At 32.7% G+C, this 21,917-nt stretch overlaps 1 protein-coding gene across 1 annotated transcript; it reads left to right on the top strand.

Moving 5' to 3' along the window:
* Positions 1-171: 171 nt before the first annotated feature.
* Positions 172-15,189, top strand: LOC134686569 (beta-1,4-N-acetylgalactosaminyltransferase bre-4-like). The gene is made up of 7 exons (XM_063546239.1): positions 172-403; positions 5,943-6,253; positions 9,936-10,123; positions 11,359-11,481; positions 12,837-12,941; positions 13,864-14,002; positions 15,160-15,189. The coding sequence occupies exons 1-7, from the start codon at positions 172-174 to the stop codon at positions 15,187-15,189; spliced, it is 1,128 nt and encodes a 375-aa protein (XP_063402309.1).
* Positions 15,190-21,917: the final 6,728 nt, after the last annotated feature.

Here is a 21,917-nt window from a genome sequence, read left to right as displayed (position 1 = left end):
ATCTAGAAAAATATTGCTAACGTTGAATAGTGACCACACGTGAATGGAATGAGGGATGCGAATGTACGGCATTTCGCAAGAGGATCAGTTTTTAAATCTTTGTTCTTAGTGTTTTTGTTTCTGATTACGATAGCATATAATTTGTCCGTTCAACAGGCATCTTTCACACTTATGTCAAAATGGGTACAAGTATCGGACCAGTTGTACTCGAGTTCGTCTCGCCTAGCACAGTTACAACCATCACTATTAGGGATACCAAAGGGTTCTCCAAGTGCTCCATCATCTCATATAGTACAGTCAACACAGTCAGTGATAAAATCAGATAACAACGTGACTTATGTGTGTAGTAAAATTCTGAGCGAAGATTGTTTGCCGTTGTGTCCACTTATTCCAGATAAACTCGGTAAGGATGAAAGAAAAATCAGGTTTTATCAAATTTGAAAGTTAATCTCCTTCCTATTTGCATTTACAACAGTTGTCCTTTTTGTTTTTATGTATTCAATCCAACTCCCAGAATTGAAATTTTCATTTTCAAGGTGTTTTATTTATATATATATATGATCTGGCATATCGTTTATTTATTTCCATGCATTTGAAGTTGAAGTTGAACTGTCAGTTTCTACATAGTTTAACAACTAATAAAATTGTAAGATGTTGTCTGATTTAATTTGACAATCTGTTATTTTTATATATTGAAGAGGTTTTCAATTACTGATAAGTTTTCATCATCAGCGTTACACATGTACCGTTTCAAACAGGTAGCAATTACTTTTCGTAATTTTGTACCTTTGCCATTTGGTACCTACCATTTACTTTATAGACAAATGCTTAAATCTTAAGTCAAGGTTTGTAAGAAAAATTTTTTTTTGTTCTAAACATGTACTACACATGATTTTTTTTTTATTAATGAGGATTTTTTAGATTTTGTCTGATTGGCAATCATGTCGCATCTTCTTTTTGACACAATGTATATAATAAGTAAAAACAAATTGACAACGTCGTGGCAAAAAAACCAACAAAACAAAACAAAAAATAGGAACCAATAGTAAACAACAATGAAAACTGAAATGTAGTTTTTGAACTTTTGTGTTAACGACCATGTAAAACAATGTTAATGTTCAAATCGTGTAACTGTTCCGTACCATATGAGTAATTGGACCTTACGCGTATGGTCATGGCCATATGTGTATACTCATATGGTCCGACCATACACGTATGGACCGACTGTACGCGTATGGTTGGACCATATGAGTATATACTCGTTTGGTTATAAACGGGCCGGACCCTATGAGTATTTGGACCATATAGATACAAAAAACTAATAATATGAATTAGAAAATATCATAAAAAAACAACTATTGCTTCAAGCAAATGTATTATTTACAATTTAATTAACATGAAATATTGATGCCAAAATAAGTTTTCATCGCTTCTTGTATTTTTTCATGTATACGTAGTGTGACATTCATCTCCACACGGTACCAAAGCTTTTCTTTGGTCCTGGGTCATTCCGATGTGTCTACGGTGTTTTAACCAGCTCTTGATCTCCAATATCGTAACATGACTATAGTACATTCTATCACCAGACAACTTTGAAAATTAACCACGGGTCCTTGCCAGTGACGTCATTCATTTTTTTTTTAAACAAAAACAAGTTTATTAAGTATACAAAATTCTGAATATTGCACTGCTAATGCTAATTATATAAAGTTTCTTTATCCTGTCGACTTTAACGTCAGTTTATAGTAAAACAGTTGACTTTTTGTGTAACAGTTCATTAAGATATAACTGAAAGCCAACATTTTGCAATTCAATCGTACTAACATATAGGTAATGAACAAAAATGTGTTTACAATAGTTTTGACTAGACTAAGTGATTAAATTTAATGTGTGAATCTGCTTATTTTATTTTGATAGTTTTGTTATTTTTAAATTTATTTTTTAGATCTATACTGAACGGCTTTAGAAACGCAACACTCATTTTGTTGATTTTTTCTAACAAATCTTGTTTGATTTTCTTTAAATTTCTGTTCATGCTTATCATATTTCTTTCTCCTTACAAAAAATCAAAATCTGACTTACCTGTGGTTATTGAACATACCGAATTTTTAAAGTCGCACGAATTTCTTAAAGCGAAATTTTGGACCAATGAAAGATTGTTTCAGGTTTTTTTGCTTTGTGAAACAGTTCTTTCAATCCTTTGCCTCACTTAATTCAGTTTAATAATGATGCATCTCCATTTTGCCAAGACTGAGAAATAAGAAACTGAATTAGACCTTAAGAATACTGCAAACATGAAAACATAAACGTGCTGCAACCATACTTTATGACTTCAGAAACTCGTCTTACTGTCCATCTGACACCGATGCAAATTGACCAGATCTGTTTCTGGCCATCAATGAACAGATCAACGTGTAGCCATAATGAAACGTCAACAAAATTTGAATACGCAACGTCATTTGCAAGACAGGTTAACGGCCGCAACGTCAACTGCTAATCAAATTGCCGAGTGCCATTGAGTATAGATTCATGCCATAAATGTTTCCCATCAACTGAATTGCCAAAGAATAGACTGAAAGAAAGCCATTAAAGCCCTCAAGTTCCAACCGCATAATTGCCAAAACCAATTAATGGGTTGAACAAATGCAAAATCAGAAGGTGTAAAACAGAACCTAAAACATGTCAGACAGAATTTGTTTACCTTTCTGACAATCATTTTGGCGTTTGTAACAGGAAGTCATCACTTTTGACGGTGACACATTCATTCAAAAGTAACACAGAAATAATCTAGTGTTGCGTTTCTAAAGCCGTTCAGTATATTATAGAATGACCTTGTGTAGGTTTTCATTTCAATGACATGACAACTAGAAGGGTTATATGAAGAGTTAAGTATACCTGTTAATTACCCCGACCATACGCGTACGGTCTGACCATACGTGTATGGTCGAACCGTATGAGTATATACCCGTATGGTCATGACCATACGCGTATGGTCCAAATACTCATATGGTCCGGAACATAACCATATTTTCGTAATGAAATAAAGGTAACCGAAGTGTACCGCTGTTAGACATTCATAAATCGATTGAGTAAAATCAGATCAAGTTTAGGGACGACATCAAAAGATCGATGTAGGATAAACAAACTTAAATCGAATAGGTTTTTTTTTTGGGGGGGGGGCAACATTGCTTCAAGTTATGTTAATCCAAAATCGATTTATTTTACATATATTGATACAGGTAAATCATTTTTTCCTAAATTAATTTAAGAAGGGGGATCAGTGAAAAACTATGTGAATTAAGTTTTTTTTATCCTACATTTGCCTTTTGATGTCGTCCCTTACAAACTAAAACTAATTACATTGACACATAGGTTTGACAATAAAACATATCTTTGGTTGATTGGCACAAATGTAATATTAACAAGTTTATGAATGGTGTTGTTATTAGTTAGTGTTGAATGGTGTATCTTTAGTTGACTTGTAAACATACCACACCAGTGTTTCAAAAAAAATATATCATGTAAGATCGAGGAAAAACAAGTAATGGATCATCCATTGAACATTTTAAACAACTTTGGTACAAACCCTCTTAATTAGTATTGTACATATGATTTTTTATCAGCCTTTCAAAATAAGATATAAAGCTTTCAATTTATTTTAGATATTTTATTCAAGGTATATATTGAATAGGCATTTGTGTTAGTATCATATCTTCAAACAGTTGTACATACACAACATATTGTATTTTGAAAGGATAAGTTTTATATTTCATTACTCGACTTTCTGTCAAAAATTTCCATTTAGTCTTTTTATGAAAGCTTGAATAATGACTTTATTAACAAGTGTGGACACATGAATGCTTTGATCTTATCAAGTTTTCATGAGTTACAGCCAATGGGTCAATGCATTTTTTGCTCTAAAGAAAACCTAGAACAATTCCTTGTACAATGAGTTTCAAAGTTGGTGCAGGAATTTGGTACCGTTTATGTTATAAAAATTGTCAACGAACAGATAACGCATGAATTGCAGATATAAAAATTCCTCAAACATAATATTTCAACACGATTAAGCTCTAGATTAAATATAAATTCATTCCCTTACATAGAAATCAAGAAAATTTAACGACATTTTTCTTGTTAATAAAGGCAACAGTAGTATACCGCTGTTCAAAACTCATAGATCCATGAAAAAAAACCAAAATTGGGGTAACGAACTTAAACCGAGGGAAACGCAAATGGATATCTTAATTTTCAAACTGTCAGTTAACAGGCAGTGGCTGCACTACAGGTCTTTAACATTTTTAACACATTAAAACTCAACAGGATCAATCCTTTGGACCAAATGAATGCTGTATTGAATGCAATTCACAGCACCAAGTTAGAATTGTAAAAACATATATGCATGGTCAAAAGTGTTAAAATTGATTCAATAATTTACCATTTTGAAAGAATTATTTTGGTTTAAGACCTTTATGAATTCAAATAAAACCAGCTTTCGATATATTACACAATTATCTACTAATCATTGTAACATTATTTGTATTAGTTCACCAAAATAACAACATATAAAGAAAGATACTGCATTAAAAATATTTTAATTTCGATTTTTTTTTACATTTTCAGAGACAGAATTATCTTGGATATTATTTTTTTTTATGTTTGAAGGGATGTTAAGGTGAAACTTGATTTATTAACTTCCTAAAGAACAAAAAAATGAAAGAGACAACACCAGACCAAAAAATGACTACTATTTTAAGCTTTTAAAAGTTCAGAGGTTTTTCTTTCCAAATTTTTTTGTTTACAAAATTATATTATATACATATAAACAAATTTATAGACATCTTCAACAAGAACCCATAAAAAATAAGTAATATGATTCTATCATCAGAGGCTAACACATACATGTGTTTTATATTACTCAAAGCAAATTTGTGAGAATATTTACATAATACTTCTTTCATTTTTAGCTTTGATTTTTTTTACTTTCATTTAAAAAGTATGCATCAAATAAGTCGAACTATACTATATACAAAAGTTACTTGAATATAAGCACATACATTACAGTATCAAGGGTAGATAATTCATCATCTAAAAAATATTAACTGATTTCTGTTAGTATTCATAATAATCGGATATATAAAAAATATTTGAATATCATAAGTGACTCTCATTTTGGGAAAAAGTAGCCAAACCAATTACAAACTGATGAACTTTTTCAAATACAAGTACCTATTTTAATTTATAAATTGTGCAATTATTTATGTTTGTACATGCATTCTTCATTTAAGGTAGCTGAGGTGTCTTCCTCTATCTTGGATTTTGTAGTAGCAGATAAAAATCAGTCGAGATCATTGATGAAATGTGCAAATTTTGAGAGAAGTGTGTAATTCGTGTGTAAAACTTGATAATAAAGAAAAAATTTACTTGTTTGGCTTTATAAATATTTTGATATGAGCGTCACTGATGAGTCTTATGTAGACGAAACGCGCGTCTGGCGTATTAAATTATAATCCTGGTATCTTTGATAACTATTTGTTTTATTATGTTTATGGCTGTATTTTCTAAAAATACACATTATTTTTTTTCAGCTTTGCAAAATGAGGGGAGATAACCCTATAAAGAAAGTTTTATAGAAAGTGTTGAGAATTTTCCTATTTTTATAAATAGCAAGAAAAAAAGTTGAGTAACACATTTTTCTTTTTCTAATCTGAAAGGATGCATGTTACTAGAGCTATCTTCTCAGAGGGGGAGGACAGGGGTAATGGAGACAGGGAGAAAGGGGGTAGGAGAAAGGAGAAAGGGGATAGGAGAAAGGAGAGGAAGGTTGTGAGAAAGGAGAAAAAGTTGGAGAAAAAAATAAAATATGAAAAAAAAAATATCTCTTTTTTCCGGTAAATTTGAAAAAATAAAATAAGGAGAAGAGGGGTAGGAGAAAGGATAAGAGGGATGGGAGAAGGGAGAAGGGTATCCCCCTGTCCTCTCCCTCTTCTCACATCTTTATTGCTTTTTTTCTTTTTTAGTTGGTGCTTTAGCAATACATACCGATTCCCCAACTTATTCTTACCTAGATAAACTGTATCACTGGGTTCAAGATGGCGGAAGGGGAAAGCCGTCCTACTGTTACCCACGTCATCGTGTTGCCATCATCATTCCATACAGAAACAGGGATATTCATCTTCGGACATTTTTATACAATATTCATCCTATACTAAATAGACAGGAGCTAGATTATGGAATTTATGTCATAGAACAGGTATGCAATCAAATTCTCTACATTATACGTCGTCCAGTTCAGGCAAGGATCTAGCCTTTTAAAAAGGGACTTTTTCCTAACCACTGCAACAGCATTACACGCTTTTTTTTAATCACAAAATCAAAAAAAGTGGGGTTCCGAACCCTGAAACCCCTTTTTGACCCACTTGTGCAATTAATCAACTATATGACAACCTTTGTTGCTCCGGAAGGATTAGCAAATTTCGCTCGTTTATAATGTTATTTTGTTGCAAAACGAGGCTATGCATCTGGTGAAAATTCGTTCTTCATTATTTAATAAATGTTTTAGCAAGGACGGAGCTGAAATTGAGGCGATTTAATTTTGGACACTTTACTGAAGTTCAGAAGTGTGCATTAATGTGGATGTTTGTAATTGTTATTGAAAATGTATTGTCGCATGATAAGGGGAAGATAATCTTTATTAGGGGGTGGAGGTGACCAAGAGGAATACTGGCCCTGGTAATCTGGTTACCGCCTGATAAGGGGAAGATAATCATTTTCAGGGGGTGGATGTGACCAAGAGGAATACTGGCCCTGGTAATCTGGTTACCGTCTGATAAGGGGAAGATAATCATTTTAGGGGGTGGAGGTGACCAAGAGGAATACTGGCCCTGGTAATCTGGTTACTGTCTGATAAGGGGAAGATAATCTTTATTAGGGGGTTGAGGTGACCAAGAGGAATACTGGCCCTGGTAATCTGGTTACCGCCTGATAAGGGGAAGATAATCATTTTTAGGGGGTGGAGGTGACCAAGAGGAATACTGGTCCCGGTAATCTGGTTACCGCTTTTGATAATAACGCTGTCGGAGGCATGAAGGAAATTAATGTCCAACACATTACTCTTATTGTGTAATATAATGATAATAATAATAAATTACTATAAAAATAAGAATACTAAGACTACTTTATTAATCCAATTATGGACCCTTGCGGGTTTTAAATTTCATAAAATGATTACAATGATTTGATCACTCTGAAACAATATATATCAATAATTTTGCACTGAATCAAAAAAATTAGCACACGAAATCATTTCTACCGGGTATAGGTATGAAATATAAAAAATACGAAAATTTACTTATTTTCCAAAAAATGTGAGTAACATTAGAATTCATTGGTATAATAACAAGTTTAACAGGACATTCAAAAACGGTCATTTAAAACTAAACATTTATTCAAGTTTCAAAATTTATTATGCATTTCCTTATTCGTCTGTCCTTTAAGATTTAAAATAAACTATAAGCATATCTAACAAACAAAATAAGAGAACCAATAACAGCTGGGGACGCCTTGCTGGTAGTATAAATGATAATTTAGTAGATTTTTTTTCTTTTGCAATAAAAGTGCAATATAGAAATGGTTGTTATATTATCCGATAGCCTGAGAAAAAAGGAGAAATGTTTATGTGGAAAAAACATTAATCTTAATTCAAATGCTAAATAAAAATACAGACATTTCGTCTTTCACTTCAACAGTTTTGCATATCCCATTTCAATTTGCCCGATTGTCACGGATGTCAAAGCATTTGACCCATTAGTTGTAGCAACCATTCCAACATCCCTTTAACGTGTGTGACATCACACAATGCAATTTATCAACCCGAATAATCCAGTAGTTATGTTATGCTCGCTACGATCTTCGAAAATTGGAAGTTGATATAGACAGCTGAATTATTCGAGTTAATTATAATGGAATAAGCTGATTTTGAAAATAACGTTGTAATCTTCTTACTTGTTTTCACAGTCAGACATAATCAAAACATATATAGAGAGAGAGCAAACGAAACAAAAAAGAAACTCACCAAATAACAACTGACCAATCAAGACAGGGGCCAGTATCAAGAACCCATCTTATTGCTTAAGATCATCTTATCTGACAAGAGTGTATCTAGAAGTAATCTTTGAATGATTGACAGACATAAAATGCATATTGCATTGCAACTCTAAGAGTAGTCTTTATCCGTCGCTCTCTTAGTTTTAATCTTGGCGACTTGGTATCTCGAGCGTTAATTAATCAATGTAAGATCGTATTTGGCAAAACTTTTAGGAATTTGGTCCTCAATGCTCTTCAACTTTATTTGGCCTTTTCAACTTTTTTGGATTCGAGCGCCACTGATGAGTCTTTTGTAGACAAAACGCGTGTCTGGCGTATATACAAAATTTAGTCCTGGTATCGATGAGGAGTGTATTTACAACCAATGGGTCGATGCCATTGCTGGTGGAGATTTATTTCCCCGAGGGTATCACACGCCCAGTAGTTGTCAATATTGTAATTTGAATGTGACTGAGGATGAACACCATTTTTTATTGCAATGTCCTCTATATGTAACTTCAAGAACCATTTTACTTGATGATTTATTTATGGAATATCCAAAACTAAGAATACTTATTTCGCAAAACCTATTTATATGGATTATGACAAATGATAATGATAATTTTATTAAAAAATTATGCAAATTTTTAACTTCAAACTTAGAAGTGAGAAATAATACTGTCAAGTGAATTAATACAGGTTTTAATGATAATATTTGGGGAAGAGTTATCTTTCTTTTGCTGAACTGACAATGTCGTATATATATGTACTATTGTTTTGTTTTTATATAAATCATATTATAATGTTTAAATTTCATATTGTTTCTAAATATGTATTTTAATTTATGTTTTGTCTATTATCCATTTTGTTTGTAATTCATATGCCTATAAGGGCCCTTTGATTAGGAAATAAACATATTTGATTTGATTTGATTTGAGTAGTCAGCACTGTTTGTGCCGACATGGATTATTATTCATATGGTATTATTTATGAATTAACTGTCTACAAAATTTTGATTTTTTTGAAATACTAAGGTTTTCTACCTTTGGCATAGGTTTTCTTAGCTGTATTTGGCAAAACTTTTAGGAATTGTGGTCATCAATGCTCTTCAACTTCGTACTCTATTTGGCCTTTTCAACTTTTTCGGATTCGAGCGTCAATGATTAGTCATTTGTAGACGAAACGCGCGTCTGGCGTTTATACAAAATTTAGTCCTTGTATCTATAATGAGTTTTTTTTTATAACTCTTAGCTTAATTTAAGTGAATAAGCATTCTTTTTTTACTAAAAAAATCAGAGAAATTTCAAAGAATGGTCTGGGAACCCCTATCTCTGTCTTAGTTGATAAAATGACGTTCGCAATGTTCTTGCTTGTGCATTCAAGAGAGCAAGGTAGGATTTCTATCAGGATCTTCAGAGATCGAACAAATCCAATGCATTTCCTAACCGACAGGAGGAATGTCCGTGATTACAACATTGGAAAATGTCCCCAATATTTTAACAGTATTTTTTTTATTTGAACAACTGTTAGCATTGTTTCCGTTTCATCTTTGTTATTAAAAGTTGAGTTTTCTTTGAATGATAAGATGTGGTATGATTGCAAAGATCTTCAAATGTTCTAATTAAGTGGATGTAAGCAATACAAAAACATGTATAGGCAATCGTACGGGCTTCGGCAATGACAGGAATCCATACCACATAACCACTATTAAAGACACCGACATGAATTATGAACAATTCAATTGGAAAAAATCCATCTATATCAGAACAAGTTACAAAAAAACATATATGTGATAGAAGAAGCATCATCAAACACTGAAGTACAGGCTCCTGCATTGTCTAACATTTCAGAAGGGAAGTTCTAGATTCAACCGTGCCATGCTGATGAATATTGGGTATGCAGAGGCAATGAAGATACACGACTATCAATGTTTTGTCTTCCATGATGTGGATTTGATTCCAGAAAACGACAAAAATATTTACAACTGTCCAAAACAACCAAGACATATGTCAGTTGCAGTAGATAAATTCAAATACCGGTAAGAATTATAAAGTCTTATATTGAGAATATAAAAAAGAAGATGTGGTATGATAGCCAATTAGACAACTATTCACTATCCACAAAAGACCAAAATGACACAAACATTAACAATTATAGGTCACCGTACGGCCTTCAACAATGATCAAAGCCCATCCCACATATAGTCAGCTATAAAAGAAGAATGAGACTTCTTCTTGGAACCAGTTTAACAGTTAGATTAGACACTTTACAGTGAGAAGCCGATGAGAGAAAAAAAATATGTCCCTCTGTCACCGGAGGTTGCATTACGCATTTAATTAACCATAAAAAGAACTGAGCAAGATGAAGCAAATATGGGATTTATGCTTGTGATTTTTGTTTGTTTTTATCTTGTCTTTCAATAGTTATCAAAAGGTACCAGGATTATAATTTAGTACGCCAGACGCGCGTTTCGTCTACATAAGACTCATCAGTGACGCTCATATCAAAATAGTTATAAAGCCAAACAAATGCAAAGTTAAAGGGCACTGAGGATCCAAAATTCCCAAAAGTCGTGCCAAATACGGCTAATAAAGTTCTTTAAAAGGATTTTTGAACTGTATTTAATCAATTAACAAAATTGGGCCTATGTAACAGCAATTGTGCATGGAAGATTAAGTTCGACTTTGGTTTTAATTACAATATCCCAAATTTTGATTAAAGGACAAGTATAAAACTTTGAAACAATAACAAAAAAATTGAGAATAGAAATCGGGATCTGCTAAAGAGACAACAACTCGACCAAAGATAGAAAAAAAAGCCGATAGCCACAAATGGGTCTTCAACACACCGAAAAACTCACAAACTCGAATGCGTGCTTCAGCTGACCCCTTAACAAAAATGTATACTAGTTCAGTGATAATTGAAATCTTACTTAACTCCAAAACATATGAATGAAGTTTATAAACATGGTCAAACTTGGTTTATGAAAACTATCAAGTGATTTTTTTTTTGTAAGTCTTACTACTCATTACCCAATTTGGTCAAAAACGTGTTTTATTTACAGTCATTATTGCCTTGGTTTTTTTAGTATGATCTGGTTCATATGCGCATTTTTATGTTTTTTTTTGTACTGTCTTGTGTCCAGTTAGGTTTTTGTATTTTCTCATTTTGAGGTTTCATGTTACCATTTTGGTTCGGAACTCTTGTCGGATCTTCGCATATCGAAGCATAAATGTTTATAACATGTGATTGAAAATGTGGCATATTTTTTAGATTGCCCTACAATTCAATATTTGGAGGCGTATCATCTTTAACAAAAGAACAGTTTCAAAAAGTCAACGGATTTCCGAACAGATATTTTGGCTGGGGATGTGAAGACGACGATATGTGGAGAAGGTTAGAAGCATGCGTCAGAATGATATATGTGTCAATACGGCATCCATTTTTTTCACATTTTGTTTTGGAATTGTACTATGAAGTTCCAAATTGGCGGTTACAGGAAATATAGTAAAGGGGAAATAATTATAGGTTATCGTTGATAATGTCAATAAGATTTGATCAGATATTTTGGCTGGGGATGTGAAGACGACGATATGTGGAGAAGGTTAGAAGCATGCGTCAGAATGATATATGTGTCAATACGGCATCCATTTTTTCACATTTTGTTTTGGAATTGTACTATGAAGTTCCAAATTGGCGGTTACAGGAAATATAGTAAAGGGGAAATAATTATAGGTTATCGTTGATAATGTCAATAAGATTGATTTTATCGCATGAGCCGATACGGCCTTTTGACATTTTTTATTCGAGCGTCACTGATGAGTCTTTTTAAGACGAAACTGGCGTCTGTTGCAAATATTAAATTTCAATCCTGGTATCTATGATGAGTTTATTTACCTATAACGACGTCGTCAACTTCATGTCAATTTCATTACCAACGCCACGTGCCCCCTTAGATTCTAGCGACAATTTTTCATAACACTAGGCTCCGCTGAGAAAGAAAATTATCAGACAGCAAGATCAAAGGAAATTTTGGTAAAATAGCGATAATAATTGATACTTGCTTATAAAGAATATTCAATTGATGGATTCGTTCCTTGTGCACACATGTCTGATATAGTTTGTATATAACATACGTTAAGGTTTATCACCCCTTATGTGGCCTGTAAACTACGAGATTTTCAACCCGCAATAGTATCAAAACAGCAAAGATAATGAATAATAGGTATGGACCATATTGTGTATGTACCAAGGGGCAACTTTGCGCAAATCATAATTATTTATAGTTCAATTGCATTATTTAGAAAAAGATTTGGTGAATATAAAAACAAGAATTTTGTAGATAATCCACAGACTTAAATGCTCACATGGACCCTTTGGCTAAAATGGCCGTATTTTCACCTCAAAATTTACTCTGAGTGCAGACAAACATCTTCTTTTATTTATAAACAATGAATCAAGCAGGTAGGTTCTACAAAATGGTTGGTTGTCATTGATCTGTGAAATTCTACTTCCCTGGAAGCGAACCAATTTCTATCCTGCTGAATTTTAACTGTCTTTTCTACTATTTATAATATTTTTTTTTATAAAGAACGGTTAATGTTCAAGGTCACTCGTCGAAAATAATATAATCTTATAAATGATGCTCTTCTGTTGATCAGTTGAAGAAGAAAAGAGAGACAACTCAATTTTGCATATTAACTTTATTTCATAGAATTTTGCATATTAACTTTATTTCATTTTCAATTTAGAATTAAAAACGCAGGATATAAAGTGATCCGATATGCGCGGGAAATAGCTCGTTATAAGATGATTAAACATGGCAGTGATACAGGAAATAAAGAAAATCCTGGAAGGTAATGACGAAAAACTGAATTCAAATTATTATATTTTATTTTTATTTTTAGATCCTGGTACCGTTGATAACTAGTTAGAGACGTTGATGCGTTTATTTAAAACCACTGGGTCGATACCACTGCTAGTGGATTTTTAATTTCTTAAGGGTATCACAAGCGAAGTACTTAGCAGTTATGTGCTGGCATGAATTGTCATTAATATGGTCATATTTATAAATTAACTGTTTACAAACTTTTGATTTTTTGAAATACTGGTGCTTTTCTAACTCAGGAAGAGATTACCTTAGCTGAGCCTGTATTTGCCAAATGTTTAGGAAATGTAGTCCTCAATGCTCTCAACATCATGCTTTATTTGTCGTTTTTAACCTTTTTCGATGCGAGCGTCACTGATGGGTCTTTTGAAGACAAAACGCGCGTATTGAGTAAATAAAAAATTTAATACTGATAATATATATGATCAGTTTCGTGTGCCATATTAAAGTAAAGGGTCAAATTAAACCCTGTAATTCAATTTTAACAGAAGTTTCTAACCGACCACTTTATTTATACGTACACAATTGTGTTTGTATTTCTAAGGTTTCGTAATGGTATGTTGCCTTGAAATTTATATATATTTTTATTTATAAATTTGTAGCATTTAAATTATACATATATTCCATGTACTTTATTACCTTTATAAACAGTACAGCTTTTCATTTCCAGGTTTGATAGACTTTAAAGCGTCTGTTCTTGTATTTGTGAAATGGTTCACACCTGATAGTAGAATTTGGTTATTATTACAGATATCATCTACAAAGAAAAGGAAACTCGTTTTTGATGTGTTTTGTCTTTGATTTTGCCATGTGATTAGGGACTTTCCGATTTGATTTTCCTCTGAGTTCAGTATTTTAAATGTTAAACAATTTATCATTCTTGATTACAGGTTCAAAATGCTGAAAGACAGCAAAAAGTATTTTAAAACAGATGGCATTAATAGCCTGAAGTATAAAGTATTAAAGATAGACATAAATCATCTCTATACACGAGTTGTTGTTGACATAGACGAAAAAGAAGTTATGGCGGTATGTAATTTTTTTTTTTATCTGTATTCTTGTTTCACATTGGAAAAAACAAACACTATGAAAACAGAGTACTGTTAAAGTATGAGAAAAGGTATAGTTGATTAATATAGGCATACATATTTTAAATATAGAAGATGAAAGAAATAGCACTTAGATTAAAACTTGAGAAAGAACACCATAAAATGTAACTGAGTTAAGAAACAAGCATAATACTACATGCTAGGAATCTGTTACGTGTTAACACACTTCTGAATATATGGTAACACTTCTAAATGTATGGTTACACTTCTAAATGTATGGTTACACTTCTAAATGTATGGTTACACTTCTAAATGTATGGTTACACTTCTGAATATTGTAACTTATTAACACTGCTTGATATCTGGTAACTTGTATTTACTATAAAAAATTATGAAACGTGTCATTACTACTTGGTATTAATAACGTTTCTTATTGTTGTCCCGCTGTCTATGTCACTCTGCTCAGCTCTTAATAAAATTGCATACCATATCTTTGTGACATCAAATATGTCTCATCGTCGTTTGATATCTGGGTTGAGTTCAATATTGTAGCCGCTACATAGCTGCTACGATATTGAACTCAACCCATGTAACGTCTCTTTTTACTACGTCATACATGGTATGTTTTGCCGCTGCTTGATATCTGGTATCTTTTCATAGCTGATTGATATCTGGTTACTTTTCGCCGCAGCTTGATATCTGGTAACTTTTCATGGGTGATTGATATCTGGTAACTTTTCGACGCAACATGATATCTGGAAACTTTTCATAGCTGATTAATATCTGGTAACTTTTCGCCGCAGATTGATATCTGGAAACTTTTCATAGCTGATTGATATCTGGTAACTTTTCATGGGTGATTGATATCTGGTAACTTTTAGCCGCAGCTTGATATCTGGTAACTTTTAGCCGCAGCTTGATATCTAGTAACGTTTCATGGCTGATTGAAATGGTTCTCAATATTACTACAGACTGACATTGCATTCAGATTTAAACATTTTAAAAAGCATTACTGTATAAGTTATAAATAATCTTCAATGGAAGACTGGAAACCTCAATTATATGTCACTAACCATGCAATAATTTTAATTTCAATTTAAAAAACAAACACAAAAAGACATTTTTCTTTTCTTTCAGGGAATTAAAAAAGTCATAACACCAACTTAAAGATGAATCTTCTTAGAAACTACTCAACGTAAATTGTTTTTACCTAGACACATCAAATGACGACAAATATAATGGAGACACTTCATTGGACAATTCATTAATGCTGCATAAAGGGCACACGGGTGTTCTTAATATAATTCATGACATTGCATAGAAACTTAAACTGTGTACATATAACATAAATAAAGATGGATTATTTTTGAATTGACCAATTGATGCAAATTGAAAACCTCGTGTACACATTTTCAAAATGAAATATAAACGTCATTGTTAATAAAGTCAAAGTCAAAGACTTCATTGGTATAAAATCCAAAATATGGATTGTCATCAACACACAAACAAACAAACATTAATCATTACAATCATCTATACAGACAATACAGAACATAAAAAAGAAGAAACGTTGCGCACGATGTTCCTTCAACACGACGTTATACCACCAAAACGTCAAAATGAGTTTTCTGAAACTTTTGACGTACATTTATTCAATTTGCAACTTTCATTTGCTTCTTTTATGTAGTTGGTTGATTCTAAATCTGTCTCTATTAATTTTGTGATGTCTATTTACCATGAATTTAATTTTAACCTCAAGTTGTGGAAATCGATTAAATAATTTTTACCCTCAATTCACTTGAAAATGTTGTATTGCCGTAAGTAATGATCTTGAAGGAAGGAAAAATGCGACGGAAGTGTACGGTTTTCAATAAAAGAATAATAACAAAACTTCAATCGCAGGCTGCTAAAATTGCATGGTGCATGTCATCTGTAAATTTTTCATATCTTGATTCAACCCTAATACAAATATATCCGACACTCAGCAAGTAAATAAAAACATATTTACCCTTGATTAATTTGAATTTAGTTGTATTAAAAATTTGCTTGACACATAACTTGTCGAAATACAACCATTAAATAAAATTATTATAACCCGATCTTGAAAATTATTTTCCCAGTAATTTGAAGTTGCTTGCTTTTTAAAATGTACTAATCTTCTGAACCGTGCGTATTGTACGGGGTTGCGACAAAAACAGTTTCATTGAATTAATATTCAATGAAACTGTTTTTGTCGCTGTTTCCGATAAGTCTTTCAGCTACCTCCGTTTCATGCACAACATGTACCGTGGTGTTTTTTTCGACAACCAGCAATTTTTTTTTTAATTTCACCTCGCGATTATTTTTAAGTATCAGATATATACCATGAATCAAATTGTGCACATGTAACGTCGAAAAAAAAGCGTTTGTTTGGGTTTTTCGACGTTTCGTTTTGTAATGTTTCGTAGCATTTTATTCCTGTAAGACCTAAACATGCAGTTAATAAAAAAAAGAATCTAGACTTTATGTTCTTTTCGTGTATCTAACTTTTGTTTTGGTAAATAATAAATTACTTATTGAAATATAAGGTAAAAAATCCGCATTTATTGCTTTGACAAATGAAATATCAACTTGGACAAAATAGCTACCGCTTGAAAAACCACTGTGTAGAGATGGTTTTATAGAATCTACAATTTTTGAACCCACGAACAATGAGGCAAATGTTTGTTCTTTCGGTAGATGTTACAATTATCTCATATTTTTTAGACATTTTTAGCTATGTCTACTTATAAAACTACTTTTCAGCCGTTAAGTCAACGAAAAACGTCATTGGACATTTTACTTATTCCAGCTTAATATGCAGCCACCGAGTCAAACGAAATTCGACAAAAGAACGGCTTTAACTTAACCAAGAACTGACACACTTCGTTGCTTCTGCCAAGTTTCGAGAAGATGAGAGAATAAGAAATAGGATCACTATACATACATTGTAAGAGATAAAACAGTTGTTCAAAAATGTAACGTTGGACATCCGTTTTTTCCACTAAGCTTTGTTGTTTTAATCCTCAAATATACTATATATTACTAAGCATATGACCGAGAGCTATAGGAACATAAAGGAAAAAATATACTGAATTATTTTTTTATAGTGGTTAGTATTTGTTAACATTTTATTTTGTTTTGCGGAGGAAATTTCGAAGATTCTGTTTGAAGTCATAGGGGTTGTAGGAATATAAATAATTAGTAGTGATATGAAGAGACGAATGGGGCAGAGTCTATGTTTGGATATACACCTGTGGTGTCCTATGGTTATCAAAATGTCATACCATTGGAACCGACAATACAGATATACATATGGGTTAACCTTAGACCGCCTTATGCTTATATCCAAACACGGCCATTCGTTTACCTTAGACCGCCTTATGGTTATATCCAAACACGACCATTCGTTAACCTTAGATCATTTAAAACAGTCCAGCAATTCATGAACGACTACTATGTAAGTAACCTATACGTTTACATTTTACTCAGAACACAAAGCTTTCAGACTCAATCATCCTGAGTTAATCGCAAGAACAAGTTACTGAGAATAGTGATTTTTTTCACACTAAAAATCAACACAACCAGTGCAGATATTCTGCAACTGTCATTAAATCACTGTTTTGATTTTTTGGCAGCCGATACTATATGCGCGGAATACGGCGGAAGCGAAGACGGAGGCGCCCCCTAAAACAAGAAAAAATGATATTTATATAAAGGTAAAATGACAATTTTTTTCAAAATATGGTTCCATGACTCCTTATTCTCAGCAGTTGTCTTCCCTTCCCACAATTGTGTAGAATTGTAACGGATGGGTCATCGTAAATCCCTGTTTCTATTTTCAGATATTCAATTAAAATATGTATTGTCATACAAACTCTATAAAAAAAAAGTTTGTGACAAATTATATGAATGCAAACATATATTATAATGTATAATGATGATGGATAATCGTGTAATGGAACATGTGCTATTAGTTGCTTTTTCCCTAAAACTCTCAACAGACGAACTACATCTGTGAGAGCTGATGTTGGGATCTTTACATGATGTGGGAGGAACTAGCTGTAACAATGCCTAGGATGGTGCCTGGCATTACTGCAGATATAGAGACCGGCCGGGATCGACTGACACCTAGAATATCAAGATACTCGCTATTAATTTTATAGCGGCTTGTTCAGTTTATATACTAATTTCTAAATACATGTCCTATTAACTTTTGATTAACTGTATCAAACAGGATTACAAAAAAAAAAAAAAAAACAAGATAGAATTAAACAGGATACATAACTCAGGCTTATCTAATTAAAAATTGTAACTTCCGCTATGTCCAAAAAGTATGACAAATATCTGTCACAATACAAACATGTTCAAGGCATTTCAAAAACAAAACCAAAGGAAAACATATCCCATAAAACATGTTCAATAAAAAAGCAAAAAAAATCTATCTATATATATTTATACTCGGTTTGTCCGTTCACTTTTCGGGTGGGGGGGGGGGGGGGGGGGCGTTTTTCTTATGCTTGAGAATTCATGTTCAAACTTGGACAATATTTCTTTAAATTGTGGAAAACTTTCGTACTGGTGAGTTTTATTTTTTTAAATTACATTTTTTTTCTTTTTCAATTATCGATTTAAATATTTATTTCCTAGCATTTGACATATATTTAGGTTTAGAGCCAAACAGTTCTGAATTCATAATTTACGCTTTCCGTTACAAAGATGTAGAAGGAATTGTTCACTCGCTTGATATTTCATGGTTTCGGAATTTATAAAAGAGATGGGGTACATTTTGATAGCGATATTGAAGAAAAATGGTTGACTTATAGTTATTTTCCTAATGCATGTAGTTGTTGCTTGCTTTGTTTAAAGAAGTGTTTCCTCAAGCAATTTTATTATCATATACAATCAATATATAGGCGGGGCTTCAGCTTTGTATAATCATGTTATTGGATGCTCGGGTGAACATTTATACAAACAAAGCCAGCACACCTTTATGCTTCAATAAGAAAATAGCTATAAAAGGTTCATCTCACCTGCGCATTTGCAAACTATTTTGATTGGCATTTTTTATCGTTCGTCTAACTAAACTTCCTGCTGTTCAGGGGTGGATCCAGCTATGTTAAAAAAGGGATTCCTAACTCAGGACAAAAGGGGGTGTGGGTTTCCAACTACATGTCCCCATTCAAAAGCCTTGATCGTCAAAAAAGGGGTTCCAACCCCCCATGAGCGCCCCCCCCCCCCTGGATCTCCCACTGCTGATGGTGTCCACTCAATTACTCTTTAACTCACTTACTGTTGTATAATATCTATTGTCTGACAATTGTCCATGTCAATCAAGGACAACCAATAATATACAATGCAGTTGTTACCTAACTGGAATCATCTCAAAGATTTGTCCCTCTGACAGGAACAAAAAAAACTGCCATCAAAACCCCAAAAAAATATTTTATCTTTTTGAACACAAGATACATTTAACTTGTATGCATCAAGTGGATGCCATGCCATAACATTTTTATACCAAAACAAACACTTAAAACTAAAAAGATACAAATATAATCAAAGTACTGAAATACTGAACAGCGGCAGTTTTGCAAGTACTGTTGGATGGTCATAAGCACCTGTTTCAGAAAAAAATCACATCTGTATTGATGAAAGTTAGGTTAAGGTAAATTAAAAACAAATCACTAGTGTGGAGGATGAATAAATGACAGGGAATTCAGTATCACTGTAATAACTGTTAAATTAAAGCAATATAATCATTTGCTATCAGCTTTCAGTAAACTCGGGTTTGTTGTTACATATTATAATACTATGACCGAGTATATATACTTTTCATCCATTTGTATATCATTCATTTCTACTAGTCTAATGGTATTGCAGTGCAAGTGCATCGTCGACACTCTCAAATTCTTTAAATATTTCGTTTTTTTCTAATAGATTGGATTTGATTATGCGTTTAAATTTTTCCCCGTTTGTTTCAAAACGTTCTTACGGTATTCTATATTTGTCATTTACATTTATTTCTCTCGACAAAAAAAAAATCAAAATCATTATTATTAATATTGACATACATCAATATATATACAAGTAAAAAAAGTAACTATATATGCACACTACCGAAAAATTGTTTACGGATGAATATGTCATTTATATCTTGTGTATTGACTTATAGTATATATATGTATCTGTCTGGCAGATACACCATACTGCGGCCTGTCATTTATTCCTGACCCAAAATCATTTGCGGCCATCCGATGGACAGTACTTTAGTGCTTTGATTAAAATAACTGGATCCGTGTCCTTGCGCGTAGCTACGTTTACGTCAAAACGCCTCGGCGAACACTTGAATTTTGGTAAACAAATCTTTTTACCTAAAAGAATTGAAAAGAACTAGTAAAAAGCACATCAACCTTAAAAAATTTCTTTAATGGCTTGTAATTATAAAATTTGCTTTAATAAAAAAAAGTATTGTATTATATATTTGTTCACTTTTTGTCAAAGTCCTAATCTATTGTTAGTTCTACTTCCATTTGTTTTAAGCAAGCAATATCTGCCGAGATTCGATATGTGGTTTGCATTTTTGTTGAGTCTGCAACAGTATTGTCGCGAAAGTGATACATAGAAATCGTAGATTTTGTCAGCGGCGTCAACATTTAAATTATTAGTAGATTGACTATCAGGTATACAGTCTGGGGATAAATAAAATTGAGAATGGAAATGGGAATTTGTCAAAGAGACAACAACCCGACCAAATAAAAAAAAACAGCAGAAGGTCACCAACAGGCCTTCAATGTAGCGAGAAATTCCCGCACCCGGAGGCGTCTTTCAGCTGGCCCCTAAACAAATATATACTAGTTCAGTGATAATGAACGCCATACTAATTTCCAAATTGTACATAAGAAACTAATATAATACAAGACTAACAAAGGCTAGAGGCTCCTGACTTGGGACAGGCGCAAGAATGCGGCGGGGTTAAACATGTTTGTGAGATCTCAACCCTCCCCCTATACCTCTAACCAATGTAGAAAAATAAACGCATAACAATACGCACATTAAAATTCAGTTCAAGAGAAGTCCGAGTCTGATGTCAGAAGATGTAACCAAAGAATATGAACAAAATGACAATAATACATAAATAACAACAGACTACTAGCAGTTAACTGACATGCCAGCTCCAGACTTCAATTAAACTGACTGAAAGATTATGATTTCATCATATGAACATCAGGCACAATCCTTCCCGTTAGGGGTTTAGTATCATACCATCATAACATATATGAGAAGAACATAACCCGTGTCATGCCAACAACTGTTTTTAGAATAAATGTCTTTAGTTCCGACGCAAAGACCTTATCAGTGACTCAATATTAACGCCAAAATATGCAATCTTTAATGACTTGACAACAGTATCGTAATTATATCCCTTCTTAATCAGTCTATTTAAAGATTTTGTAAGTTTCTGAGGTGAATACTGACACATAAGTTTGTTACACGTGAACTAATTTGTCAAATCTGCATCGAATTTTAAGAAACTTTGGCAAAAGCTTTTATATGATTAATTTCTTATTTTAACTAAATTTTGAAAACATTTTGTTTATTTAGTTTCATTTTCTGTTATAAACTGACAGACGAACATATCTTGTTGCAATTCAAATCTAAAGAAAATGATTGTTTCTTTTTTAAATCCTGCGGTGAACTAATGAATGGAATCACTTTTTGTGGGAGGAAATCCCATGCGATTTCACGGAACCCTTTACGAATATGAGCATCTATGAAAAATTATTATTTAATGTTCATTTACGAAATTTTCACAAAAAAGGGATTCTGGTCGAAAGATTGCGTTACCCAACAGCTCCTTTTCAACATAAATATTCAAA

This window comes from Mytilus trossulus, chromosome 10, assembly GCF_036588685.1.
Source record: "Mytilus trossulus isolate FHL-02 chromosome 10, PNRI_Mtr1.1.1.hap1, whole genome shotgun sequence".
Lineage (NCBI taxonomy): Eukaryota > Metazoa > Mollusca > Bivalvia > Mytilida > Mytilidae > Mytilus > Mytilus trossulus.
The sequence above is the reverse complement of the archived record's forward strand: the minus strand, read 5'-3'. Positions and strand labels throughout refer to the sequence as shown.